The 14,537-nt window shown below is 29.0% G+C and overlaps 1 protein-coding gene across 1 annotated transcript in view; it reads left to right on the top strand.

Annotated features, from left to right (window-relative positions):
• LOC119605820 (rab3 GTPase-activating protein catalytic subunit) overlaps positions 1–13,786 on the top strand; it is a 70,039-nt gene extending 56,253 nt beyond the window's left edge. Inside the window, exons 3-6 of the mRNA XM_037959136.1 lie at positions 10,784–11,196; positions 11,263–11,498; positions 12,854–12,979; positions 13,041–13,786. Coding sequence (XP_037815064.1) covers positions 10,784–11,196; positions 11,263–11,498; positions 12,854–12,979; positions 13,041–13,637 — 1,372 coding nt within the window. The 3' untranslated portion in view covers positions 13,638–13,786. The remainder of the gene's footprint in view (positions 1–10,783; positions 11,197–11,262; positions 11,499–12,853; positions 12,980–13,040) is intronic.
• The last annotated feature ends 751 nt before the right edge of the window (positions 13,787–14,537 follow it).

Below are 14,537 nucleotides of genomic sequence, written 5' to 3'. Positions count from 1 at the left end.
TAATTTTTAGTTTTATTTCTTTTTAAACTCAATTTATTTTCTATCCTTTAAATTATTTTCTTCCATTACTCTCAGTTGAACACCATTTATTGTATAGTAGTTTCTGATTCCGGCTTATTTTTAATAATTTCTTCCTTTGTTTTACTTATTTTTACATTTTTTCATGTTCCAGTCTTGCAACACCTCTTGCAACCATACCCAAAATGGTTCTATTACCGACCAACTATTCCACCTCAATGGCTTTAAGGTATTACGCTTGAATGTCCCCGAACGTCATCGTTTGTTCTGGTTGCTGTTTATTTCCTGGCAACATTTTTTTATTTGTCCGTTACAGTCAATGATTGTTTAAGTTTATTGCTGTTGTTGTTGTTTTTTAAGAAGTTGAAATTATTGGTGAAATTGCAACTGTTAGCAATTGTATGTCATACATTTTTGTTGGATTTTTTAACTCAAATGTCTGTTGTATAATATTTATCTTTAATGAAATTTCTTTAAATAAAAATTAAATTCAGCTATTTAAATTATTAATATTTTTAACTTTTAAAACGTTTCATATACTAGATTTAGTATCTAATCAAATATTTATTCTATTTGTAGGAATATTTTCTATTACTTACTCTTACACATGTACACTGATATTAAATATAAATAGATTTTCCTTTTTCCTTCCTTGACTTTATTAAATTATTCAAAATGATGCCAACGTTTTTTTGTTTTGTTCCCTCATTTGTTTACGCTCTGGCTACCGTTAACACGAATTTTACGAACACTACAGTGCAGTTACACACACAACTGCTAAATGGTGTTTACTATTTAAATGTAAGAAAGAGGTTAAAGAGAGAAAGAGGGTGAGTGAGAAATGGAGAGACTGTGTGCTTTCGATAGCACGTTTTCTAGTCTGTATGTGTGTGAATTTTAATAATGACGTCATTTCCGTTTCCGCCATTTCCGAAATGTTGACTTTCCGTTTAGCGTAGTATTTAAAAAAATGAAAAAAGCTTTTTAGCAAATTAGCTGCTCTTTTTACTGCCTCTTTTGCTTTTCTTTATTTGTAAAGAATTACTGGCAAGCTTTAGAAATAGACAACAACTGTTACTACAATGTTAAAAATTAACGTACATTTTTAAACATTTTAATGTCTTGACTGATTATCATCACATTGCCAAATTCCTTCATGTTTAGATATTTAGGTTGTTTTTTCTTTCCTTCTCTGTTGCTGCTTATCTGTCGTTCAGGTTTTTAAAACGAGGGTCACTCGGAAAATTTCAACATTATATTTTTGATAGTATAGTCTCGTCTATAGTCTAGTCTATAGTCTAGTCTATAGTCTAGTCTATAGTCTAGTCTATAGTCTAGTCTATAGTCTAGTCTATAGTCTAGTCTATAGTCTAGTCTATAGTCTAGTCTATAGTCTAGTCTATAGTCTAGCTATAGTCTAGTCTACAGTCTAGTCTTTAGTCTAGTCTACAGTCGTGTATATAGAGTAGTCTATAGTCTAGTCTATAGTCTAGTCTTTAGTCTAGTCTATAGTCTAGTCTTAGTCTAGTCTATAGTCTAGTCTATAGTTTAGTCTATAGTCTAGTCTTTAGTCTAGCCTATAGTCTAGTCTTTAGTCTAGTGTATAGTCTAGTCTCTAGTTAGTCTATAGTCTAGCTATAGTCAAGTCTATAGTCTAGTCTAGTCTAGTCTAATAGTCTAGTCTATAGTCTAGTCTATAGTCTAGTCTATAGTCTAGTCTAGTCTAGTCTAGTCTAGTCTATAGTCTAGTCTATAGTCTAGTCTATAGTCTAGTCTATAGTCTAGTCTATAGTCTAGTCTATAGTCTAGTCTATAGTCTAGTCTATAATCTAGTCTTTAGTCTAGTCTATAGTCTAGTCTATAGTCAAGTCTATAGTCTAGTCTATAGTCTAGTCTATAGTCTAGTCTATAGTCTAGTCTATAGTCTAGTCTATAGTCAAGTCTATAGTCTAGTCTATAGTCTAGTCTAGTTTATAGTCTAGTCTATAGTCTAGTCTATAGTCTATAGTCTATAGTCTATAGTCTATAGTCTATAGTCTAGTCTAGTCTAGTCTAGTCTAGTCTAGTCTAGTCTAGTCTATTCTAGTCTAGTCTAGTCTAGTCTAGTCTAGTCTAGTCTAGTCTATAGTCTAGTCTATAGTATAGTCCATAGTCTAGTCTATGGTCTAGTCCAAAGTCTAGTCTATAGTTTAGTCTGTAGTCTAGTCTATAGTCAAGTCTATAGTCTAGTATATGGTCTAGTCGTTACTCTAGTCTATAGTTTATAGTGTAGTCTAGTTCATAGGCCAGCATTTAGTCGAGTCTATAGTCTAGTCTATAGTTTAGTCTATATATAGCTCAGTCTATATTTTTTCTAGATTAATTTTTGCATACATATTTCCGCATTTTTTATTTTCCTTAATTTTTTTTCAACCCTCGTTCTAGACTTATATTTGCTCTAATAACAGCTTTTTTCTTCACATTTAAATTAATCCAATTAGATAACAAGATTCTCGTCTTAATTTTGTTTATTACATTTGTAATTTTCTTTAACTTTTACTCCTAAGACTTACAGAAGAAATTAACAGAATAAACGTTAAAATTAAACAAAAAATGTAATGTGCTTAAACAGTAAACGGAAATTCCAAAAGTAACTCAAGACCCATTAAGGCATACTCATATCTAAAGAAAAAATTTTAAAAAGTTTGCTTGTTAAAAGTACATTAATAAGGTGTGATATTAAAAAAAAACAAAATTCTAAATAAATATAATTTATTTATAAAAATAAAACATTAAAAACTTTTTATTTAATTAAACGTACGTATAAGTTAATCTTTAATAGAATTTAAAAATTTATGATTAAAGGTTTAAGGTCTTTGAACTTTAAATTTCATAAAAAAAAAATCGCATAAAATCCAAACGATATAAACAAATGTTATTTGTTGTCACTTCATGGAAGCATAAAAGGCTTGTGGAGGGAGTAAATATTTTGCCATATGGGCCGTTAAAAAATTGGCTCTCTGTGCTAACAAGTAAATGCGACCAACCTCCACCTTCCACACTCCCTTCTGATCATTGCACTGCAATCACATTTAGTCATTCATTTTGTTTTTGGTCATTCTTCCATTCATTCATTTACTCATACATTAAGTTTGGCGGTATGCCGTTGTGACAATTCTACTTTTCTGTACTTTGTTAGTGTAAATATTAACTGTTTTTTTCCGCACACAACTCTTTGCTTGATTACTTAGACCGAGCGACCAACAAACAGACAGACGTACATATATGTACATATATTTACATACAAACGCAGTCATCATAGTGAGTAGTAGTTGTATATTCTTTGGAATACGCACATGATTAATATGCGTAACACATCAACTCAATTGAAATGCCACTATCGACACCAACACTATCAGCCAACCAACCATTCCAACCACTATATTAAAGTAGTATATGCCAAATGATGACAAACACACATACATGCAAAGAGGCGGACAGACAATTGTATAGTCTGAGGCATATAGCGGAGGCACATGTCATGAATTTAGGCTTAAATTGAACCTTAAAACACGTACAACGTATAAAAAAACCCGATACAATATACACTCATGTGCAAGACATTTAAATGCATAGAGAACCACCGCCTAGTGGTTTGCTTGACACTATGGGTCATGTAGAGGAATAAACAAAATCTTTAGTCCTGATTATAGATCAATCTATAGTCCTGACAATAGTATTGACAATAGCTTAGTCTATAGATTGGTCTAATAATTGGTATAATCTTAACTATAGATCAGTCTACATTCTTGACTAAATATCAGTCTAAGTCTTCACTATAGCTTTGTCTATAGTATTGACTATAGATTGGTCTATAGTCTTGACTATAGCTTTGTCTATACTCTTGACTATAGCTTTGTCTATACTCTTGACTATAGCTTTGTCTATAGTCTTGACTATAGATCAGTCTAGGGTGTTGAATATACATAGATCTGTCTATAGTCTTGACTATAGATCCGACTATAGTCTTAACTATAGATCAGTTCATAGACTTAAGTATAGATCTGTCTATAGTCTTGACTATAGATTAATATATATGATCTAAATCACTCTCGATTATAGATCAGTCGATGGTCTTTACTATAGCTCAGTCTATAATCTTGACTATAGATCAGTTTATAGTCTTAATAGATGTGTCTATTGTCTTGATAGATCAATCTATAGTCATTACTATAGATCAATCTATAGTCATTACTATAGATCAATCTATAGTCTTTGCTATAGATCACACCGTAGTCTTTTCTATAGATCAATTTATTGTCTTGACTAAAGACCAATCTATAGTCTTTGCTATTGACCAATCTATAGTCTTGACTTTAGATCAATATATAGTTTTTGCTTTAGACGAATCTCTAGTCTTGCCTATATATCAGTCTATAGTCTTGACTATAGATTAGTGTATAGTCTTGATTATAAATCAGTCTATAGTCTTTACTATAGATCAATATATAGTCTTGACGATAGATCAATCTATAGTCTTGACTATATATCAATCTATAGTCTTGAATATAGATCAATCTATAGTCCTGACTATAGATCAGTCTATAGTCTTGACTATAGATCAGTCTATAGTCTTGACTATAGATCAGTCTATAGTCTTAACTATAGATCAGTATATATAGATCATTCTACAGTCTTGACTATAAATCAGTCTATAGCCTTAACTATAGATCAGTCTATAGTCTTGACAATAGATCAATCTATAGTTTTTACTGTAGATCAATCTATAGTCTTGACTATAGATCAATCTATTGTCTTGACTATAGATCAATCTATAGTCTTAACTATTGATCAATCTATAGTCTTGACTATAGATCAATCTATAGTCTTGACTATAGATCAGTCTATAGTCTTGACTATAGATCAATCTATAGTCTTGATTATAATCTATAGTCTTGACTATAGATCAATCTATAGTCTTGCTTATAGATCAATCTATAGTCTTGATTATAGATCAATCTATTGTCTTGACTATAGATCAATCTATTGTCTTAACTATTGATCAATCTATAGTCTTGACTATAGATCAATCTATAGTCTTGACTATAGATCAGTCTATAGTCTTGACTATAGATCAGTCTATAGTCTTGACTATAGATCAATCTATAGTCTTGATTATAGATCAATCTATAGTCTTGCTTATAGATCAATCTATAGTCTTGACTACAGATCAATCTATAGCCTTGACTATAGATCATTCTATAGTCGTAACTATAAATCAATCTATAGTTTTGACTATAGTTCATTCTATAGTCTTGACTGTAGATCAATTTATATTGTCTTGACTTTAGAAAAATTTTTTATATAATAAGATTATTTTGTTACCATTACCTTCTCTACTAGGCCATGGTGCCCGGGTATCATGAACTCAACACATTTATTTGTTGTAGTGTTTATAATTTCTTGCCACTACGACTCCAACTACTTTTCATTCATTGAATAACTTAATATTAAAAGCTTTTGTCTCTAGTTTATTCACACTACTATATATTGTATTGCTAGATTCTATAATTTGTACGCAGATACCAGGACATCTATGAACGTATGCCTGTCTTTGTATCCATTTCTGTTTGATACTTTTATATGTGTCTCTGCTTCAACCCCTTTTCCCCGGCCCCAAACGACTACTATTGGTTTTTACATTTAAATTATTTGGCAGGCAAAGAAAATTTATAAATAGATAGAAAAATTCCTTTTTTTCATGTTTAGAAATGAAAGAATTTATTTAAAATTGTTTTTGTAGAGAAATTTTATGATGCAGTGATGGTCAAAATACGAAATTTCTTTAGTGTTTTTCATAATTCTGTTTTGGTTTGCTTCTTTGGTAATATAAAATAATATATATTTGTTAATGTGAACGCTGCTATTTCATAGCATGCCCATCTCTGCTTTAAACCCTTTAAATAGGCTTGTTTTAGGAGAAAAACAACACACTCACACACCGCTGATTGAAACGTATGGATGGTTCTATTGATGTTGACCACAAAACCAGACGCATATTTAAACATTTTTTAAACACCAGATGTGTCTTGTTGCTCCACATGAACTTAGAAACCCAATAGTATTCCCAAATGAAAATGAATACAATCGAGTGGGAGTGGTAGTTTTAATATAAGATTAATATTATATTAGCTGTAAATTGTGTGTGTGTTTTAAATATGTACATACATAAGTATTTAATCCATATTCTCTTAAGACTATTTCCGAATGAAATTACTTGCCAATATCTTTAAATATTTAAAACTCTATTCAATATTTAATTAGCTCTATAGCACAAATTTTCTTTTTGTTTTACAAAACAAAAATCAACTTTAAAATGTATTTTCATTGTCAACTTTAATACAAAAGAATTTACTCTATTCCTCCCTTTATTGCTTTATTGTACTGCTACAACTACTACAAGGCGCTCTAAAAAAGAATTACAAACTAAACCGCTAAAAATCAATCCAAACTTTTTTTTTTGGCTATTAACGATTTTTCCAAACATGGTTGTGTTTAGTCAATGTCCTGCACTTGCTACTGTTGGCAAATTCAAATAACCAAACCAGCACAACACATTTGAAAAACTAAAAAAATATTGTTTTTTTTCAGTTCTTGTTCAAATTTTAATTGTTTTGCATGCGGTTGCATGGTTAAGTTGCTGCCCAGCCAGGGCAACAACTAGGAGGCGGACGAGGTGGAGTTTCCCTTTTGGAAAAACACTATTTTCTATAAATTTGCTTATTTTGTTATTCAAACACACCCAACAGCCATTTCCTGTGTGTTCATGTTTTTCCTCTTCAGCAAAACAGCTTCAAAAAAAAAACCTTGTCTATTTTTGGGCGTTTTTATTTATTTTTTCCTTTTGTATGTGTGTTATATGTGCGTTTGTGGTCGGTTATTTTCATTAGTTATTCAATAGTTCTTTTTGTTTGGATTTGAGAGTTTGTATTTGTTAATGCAGTATTTTTAATTTTTTTTTATGTTTTACTACATGCGTGAGTATTGTATGTAAAATTAAATGTAAATGTATTGATAACGGTTCATTATTATTGATAGTTTGATCCGAAATATAGGTTAGGAGGATAAATATTACCAGAAAAAGCTAAAATTACAAAGAAATCTGACCTATGAAATGAAAAAATGTTTTTTTATAAAAAAGCTCTTATATAAAAAGCTTTTTTAAGAAAAAGCTCTTTTAAAAACGTTTTTTATAAAAAGGTCCTTTATAAAAAGCTTTTTTATAAAAAGCTTTTTTATAAAAAGCTTTTTTAATTAAAAGCTTTTTAATAAAAATGAAAAAAAGCTTTTTTATAAAAAAAGCTTTTTTTATAAAAAGCTCTTTTATAAAAAAGCTCTTTTTATAAAAAGCTTTTTTATAAAAAGCTCTTTTACAAAAATCTTTATAAAAAGCTTTTTTAATAAAGTTTTTTTTATAAAAATCTATTTAAAAAAAAAAGCGCCTTTTCATCATATTATATCCTTTATTATACCCTACACCACTTTAGTGGGGAGGGTATATTGGATTTGTGCTGATGTTTGTAACATACAAAAATATTCGTCCTAGACCCACCTTAAAGTATACCAATCGGCTTAGAATCGTTTTCTGAGTCGATTAAGCTATGTCCGTCCGTCCGTCCGTATGTCTGGCTGGCTGTCCATGTAAACCTTGTGCGCAAGGTACAGGTCGCACGCACGTTTTATTTGACCCAAGGACGAAGCCTATTGAAAATGGTTAAAATCGGTCCATTATTTCACCTAGCCCCCATACAACAGAACCCCCCGAAACGGGCTTCTGAGCTCATAATTATGTTAAATATACAGATATATCGATAAAATACGGCACAACTAAGTTTTATAGAAGTCTTGATGACCCTGCCAAATTTCATAAAGATCGGGCCACATTTGACCCTAGCTCCCATACAAAGTCCCCTTCAGAAAATTACTTGAATGTCCCAAATTAACTTATAAACACAAATATCGCGATGAAATTCATCACAATAAAATATTATGTCAATATAAATATATTCACAAAATTTTATCGGGCTTGGTCCATATTTGCCCCTAGCCCCTATATAAAGCCTCTTTCAGAAAATTAGTTTTTCATCCATAAATTGCTTAAATGTATCGGAACAAGGGAATATTGAAGATAAATGCTATATTGTGAAAAATAAATCACATTTAATATTCATAACTGGTGTAGGGTATCATATGGTCGGCCACGCCCGACTATAATTTCTTACTTGTTTTTATATAACTTTTTATAAAAGGTTTTTAAAATTTTTTTTTTTCATAAAAGTTTTTCATGAATTACTCTCCTTCATAAAAATATCATTTTTAAAACGATTCGTAAAAAAACTTTTTTATATTAAAAAGTCCCTTTTCATTATGCAAACGTTTTATATGACTTTTTTTATGTTATAAAAAAAGCTTTATTTTTAACAAATGTCTTTGTTCTTTCTCTTTAACAAATAACATTTTTTCATAAGAAATATTTAATAAAACATTAATTTTTTATAACACTTTTTTTCTTAATCTTTTAAATAAAAAAGCTTATTTTCTTATAAAATGTCTTTGTGTTTTCCTTAAAAAAGCTTCTTTTTGTCATAAAATATTAAAAAAAAGGTTTTTTGTATAAGAAATCTTTTTAATATGTGAAACAATTCATAAGACAGCTTTTTTAAAAAAGTCCAATTTCATAGGAAAGCATATTCCAGTTGTAATAAAAAGCTTTTTTATAAAGAAATAATTTTTAATAACAAGTTATTTTTCATAAAAAACTTTTTTCATAAGCTCTTAAAGAAAAAGCTTTTTTGTAAGGAAATCCTTTCTTTTTTCATAATCGTTTCAACAAAAAGCTTTTTTTCACAAGAAAGAACTTTCATAAAGAGCCTTTCTCTCCTCATAAACTTTTTAACAAAAAGCTTTGTTACAAGAAAGAACTTTCACAAAAAGCTTATTTCATACAGGAACTCTTTTTTCTTTTTAAAAGCTGTTTCATAGTAAAGTTTTTTACGTTTACATGTTTTTTACGAACAGCTTTTTCCATAAAAGTGTTTGTTCATGAAGTCTTAAGATAATCCTTTTTCATGAGAAAAGTCTTTTTTTTAACGTTTTTAATAAAGCTCTTTAATAGACATAATAACATTTTACCAAAAATCTTTTTTCAAAGAAACGCCTATTTGACAGCTTTTTTTCGCAAAAAAAGTTTCTGGAGTTGTTTTCTTGAAAAATTTTAATTTTGCATAAAGAGTTATTCTTTTTAAAGAATATTTTCACAAAAAGCTTTTAAATAAAAAAGCTTTTCATAAGAAAGCTTTTCCATAAAAGCTTTAAAAAAAGTTTTCTCATAAAAGCTTTTCATATAAAATATTTTTATTAAAAAACATTACAAAGCTTTTAATAAAAAAGCTTTTTTATAAAAGCTTTCCATAAAAAAGCTTTTTCATAAAAGCTTTTCATAAAAAAGCTTTTACATATAAAATCTTTTTCATAAAAAAGCTTTTTCATAAAAAAGCTTTTTCATAAAAGCTTTTCATAAAAAAGCTTTTTTAAAACAAGCTTTTTCATAAAAAAGTTTCTTTTTTCTAAAAAGCTCTTATTTATAAAAAACTTTTCTTGTATAAAAATTATCTTTTTTCAAAAATTTTTTTGATAAAAAGCTTATTTCATAAAAAAGCTCGATTTTACAAAAAACTACTAAAAAATCTTATTTTCCATAAAAAATTGTGACGGACATATTATTTAGAAATTAATGGAATTGAAAATCTTTTGGAATCTTTTTGAAATACAAAGCTTTTTCCGAAAGTTTTCTTTTTTTCATAAAAGCGCTCTTTTATACTTTAAGTATCATAAAAATAAACTTTAGAAGACATTTTATACAAAATTTCGAAATAGCTTTCTGTCATAAAAAAATAACTTTTCTAAGAAAGCTTTTTTAAACTTCATAGCAAATATCGTATCTTTTGATCACCTTAATATTTATTTTGAATTATGCACATGTTACATTTGTTATTGATTGTCAAAGTGTAGTGGCGGCAGCAGCATTCACTCACTCACTTGTAAACCCAATCAGACCAACTCAACTCACCAATTCAGTATTTTATTATTTTCGCTGATAAATATATGCAATACAATTAAAATTTTTCAAAATATATATTTCTTGTTTTGTTTTTTTTTTTTTTTGCTTTGTTTTCACAATGTAAATTGATGGTGTTGAAGATAAAATGGGATTTCAATACAAAATTTTTTTATATACAAATCCTTATGCCTCTCCGCCTCCCTATAAAAATAACAAACAAAAAGCTGAAACGCACTGTATTGCTGTAATAAAATGAATAGTTATCAAGTGATTGGCAGTAATAAAACCAAAAAATAAATAAATAAAATTAAATTCAAATGAAAGTTGCAACAGTAAATGCAATGAGAGAGAAAAAAATACAAGAATTGGCTACCACAATATTTGTGTTCAATCATTGTATAAATGAAAATGTTGAAACAGAGAAAAAACTCAATTTATATAGAGACTTTTAACCAATATAAGTCAATAATATTGTTAATGAATTCATTTACAAAACAACATTTGTTTTTGTTTTAGGTCGAAAAATAAATTGCCAAATTGTAAATATTGTAAATTAAAACCCAAAAAATTTCCGTGAAATCACAAAAATCCATTTAATTTTTTTTTTTTGTAAAAAATAAACTAATTAAATTTCTAAATTCTAATTTATCATTTTATAAACTAAAGGGTGGCTAGTGGATTTCCCGATACCAGAACTTGTCTTTTACATCAGAAATTGCAAATGTTGAATGTCTGCATAGAGCGTAGATTGCAGCGCGAACAGGGCGTTAGCAAAGTGTCAAAGCCTCAATGGTCTGACACCTCAGTTTATGATAGCGATAAGGAGGAGAAAGAAGACGATAATGATACTGAGGAAGAATTTTACGATTGTGATGAAGATGAAGCCAATCGTTCACTATCACCGGTTAAAGGTGTTGAGGCTACGAAACCAGAAGGACGTCTAAAACGTTTGCGTGACTTAAAATTATTAGATTCTGAAGAATATTTATATGTGCCCATTACCCAAGAGCCCGTACCCAAGACTGAAGATCAATTGCAAGATGATGCCGATGTTATGTTAAAGTTGGGAACCTCTTCGGGTTAGTAGTGCTTATTTTAGGGTTGTAAGTAAATTAATAATATAGTCATAATTTTTCTTTTCTTAGATCATGTTACTGCCATGATGTGCTCTACTTTACAATCGGATGCTGAAGCTTTTAAGGCTGCTAATTTAAATGCTTGTTTTGAAGACTTTATTCGTTGGTATAGTCCCAACGATTGGGAGGAGTATTTAGATGATCAGGGTGATAAACAGCATAGGTTAAGTGCTCGCATGAGAGCTGAGGGTAATACTTGGCAAACGGTGTGGGAGGAGGCAAAACCAGTACCGGTATCGAGACAAGTGAGTACAATTACATATGAAGTTTAGTTTTCCCTTTTAAAAGAGCTTTTGTTTAAAGTTTAAACTTCATATTTGTAAAAGCAATACTTTCAGTGATTTTTATTCAATAAAAAGTTCTGGACTATAAAGCTTTTTCGGAATAAATTACAAATATTAACACGAAAGTTCTGAATTTATTTGTGTAGACCTTTAAATTCAGTTGTCATAAGAAGCTTTTATAAATTTTAATAATCTAAAGCTTTTAGATTCAATTTTACGAAAAAAGTTTTTATAAGTTTTACTCATTAAAAGCTTTCAAGTAAAAAAATTTAAAGCTTTAATCTTATAAGCTAAACATTTTTATCTGCAAGTCTTTTCATTAAATTTTAAGTAAAAAGCTCATGAAAGCTTTTAGCGGAAAAAGTTTTCATAAACGCTTTTGAATGCTTTATACTTAAAAAGCTTGTGAATTTAAACAGTTAAACCACATTGAAAGCTGTAGTCATAAAAAGTTTAATCTTAAAAAGCTTTTAAATGCTTTATTCAATCTTATGAATGATTTATGCTTAAAAAGCTTTTAAGCATAAATAATTATTAATCTTAAACAGCATTGAAAGCTTTAATCTTAAAAAGTTTTTAGAAGTAAAAAAAATATAAATTAACTTTGAAAGCTTCATAAAGCTTTTATTTTAAAAATTTGAAACTTTTTATCTTAAAAGGTTTTTAAAGCTTTTATCTTTAACAGTGTTTATAAAAAGCTTTTGGAAGCCTTTATCTTAAAAAGTATTTGGAAGCTTTTATCTAAAAAAGCTTTTGGACTTTTTAATGTGAAAACAATTTTATAATCTTTTATCTTAAAAAGCTTTAGGAAACGTTTATCTAAGAAAGATTTTAGAAACCTTTATCTTAAACTTCCTTTAGAAGTATTTATCTTAAAAAGCTTTTGGGAGCTTTTGGAAGCTTCTTAGAAAGCGTTTGAAAGCTTTTATATTAAAGAGCTTTTATCTTAAAAAGCTTTTAGAGGCATTTGGAAGATTTTGTTTTGGAAGCTTTTATCTTAAAAGCGTTAAAAACTCTTATATTAAACAACTTTTTAAAGCTTTTACAAACTTTTATCTTCAATCTGAAGTCTTAATTTTTGTTTTTTTTAAAAGCTTTAAAGGTCTTAATCTTTTGAAAGTTTTAATCATCGGTTTAATAATAATAAAGCTTTAGTCTTGTTTATAAAAAAAGGTGCAATTATATTTTTGTTATATTTTCAATTAAAAAACTTTAAAGCTCTTTACAAATTCAAGCTTTTAAAACTTTTTTAGTTGATTAAAGTTCAATCTTTTTTCTGATCTAAATTAATTTACAAATATTGTATAACTTTCTAGAAACGTTTATTCGATGATACCAATGAAGCTTACAAGGTCCTAAACTATTTGGAAACTCGTAATATTGGTGAAATTTATGGTCTCACCATAGTGCCCCTACTGCACAGCACTATACTGAAATTAAAGGTAATTTTTAAAATCATTAAGAAAACCTTAAAACATTTTAATTAACAAATGTATTCCACAGAATATTTTCACCAATTCCCATGTCTTGGAACTATTTGCCGAATCCCTAGATGACATTTTAGCTGAACTCAGTCGTTTCTCACGCGACATAGAAGTCGTGGCCGGATCACCCTCCTCCACTTCCTCAACTACTTCTAATAATGAAACTAATTACGTTTTACAATTGCCCAATCCTGCAGGCATAACCAAAAAGATAGAACAATTGGAAATGCAATACTATCAATATGAATGCTTTAAACAAATGCCGCAATTACGGAACATGGATGTTAAGCAAATACAAAAGAAATTTATGGAAATATTAAAAAATCAAGGAAGTTGTACTATAACACCCAGACACTTTAAAGAAGGTGAAGTTATCGATAAGACAGCCGAGGTAGAAGAATGTTTAATGTCTTCGTTTAAGCATGACATGCAAGAGAGACTTTTAAGCAAGGATTATGTTATACGCATAGGAGAGGGCTTAACGAAAACCAATGAAACAGAGAGAGATAATGAGAATGCTAAAACAGTAATGCCGCAATTCTTGAGAGCTGTTGTAACGGGAGAAAAGTTGCGTTTGTGTGGAGCTTTTACAGAAAACACCACATTTTTGGATTAAGGATCGAGGCAAAATATTATATTTATACAGCATTTAATGCATATTAAGGGTTTTGGTGTGATTTCATATTTATTAACTAAACTAAATAATCTCTCTATTAAATTATTATAATCAAAAAAAAAAAAAAAAAAAAAAAAAAAAAAAAAATATCTCTTAAACTTAATTTTAATGTGTTTTTAGTTTCTTTGTTAACAAAAAATTTATTTAATTATAAGTTTGTTGCTTAATTTTGCTACTTTTCATTTTGATTTTTTTTCTGTTCTTTAAGCTATTAGGATTTTAAAAATGAAGTTTAAATAAGTTTTGTGTTTTTGTTAAATAAATGCAACCAAAAATGTTGTCTTGCACTTAGAGAACAAAATGGCAACAAAATATTCAAATGAACTTTTTCTTTAACTAACTACTTACTCCCTTTGGTACGAGGAGGTATGACAGCCTAGGCAGTACAGGCCACAGAAATAATTTCTTTCTGGTATGTTTTTCATAGAAATCTTATGAAACAAAAAACAAGTAAGAAAGTATAGTCGGGCGTGGCCGACCATATGATACCCTACACCAGTTATGAATATTAAATGTGATTTATTTTTCATAATATCGCATTTATCTTCAATATTCCCTTGTTCCGATACACTTAAGCAATTTATGGATGAAGAACTAATTTTCTGAAAGAGGCTTTATATGGGGGCTAGGGGCAAATATGGACCAAGCCCGATAAAATTTTGTGAATATATTTACATAATATTTTATTGTGCTGAATTTCATCGCGATATTTGTGTTTATAAGTTAATTTGGGACATTCAAGTAATTTTCTGAAGGGGACTTTGTATGGGAGCTAGGGTCAAATGGGGCCCGATCTTTATGAAATTTGGCAGCGTTATCAAGACTTCTATAAAACTTAGT

The sequence above is a fragment of the Lucilia sericata genome, unplaced genomic scaffold (assembly GCF_015586225.1).
Source record: "Lucilia sericata isolate MDLA Ls3-8-SP2 unplaced genomic scaffold, ASM1558622v1 Contig000522F_arrow, whole genome shotgun sequence".
In the NCBI taxonomy this organism is placed as follows: domain Eukaryota; kingdom Metazoa; phylum Arthropoda; class Insecta; order Diptera; family Calliphoridae; genus Lucilia; species Lucilia sericata.
Note: the sequence above shows the minus strand (reverse complement) of the source record. Positions and strands in the feature narration are given on the sequence as shown.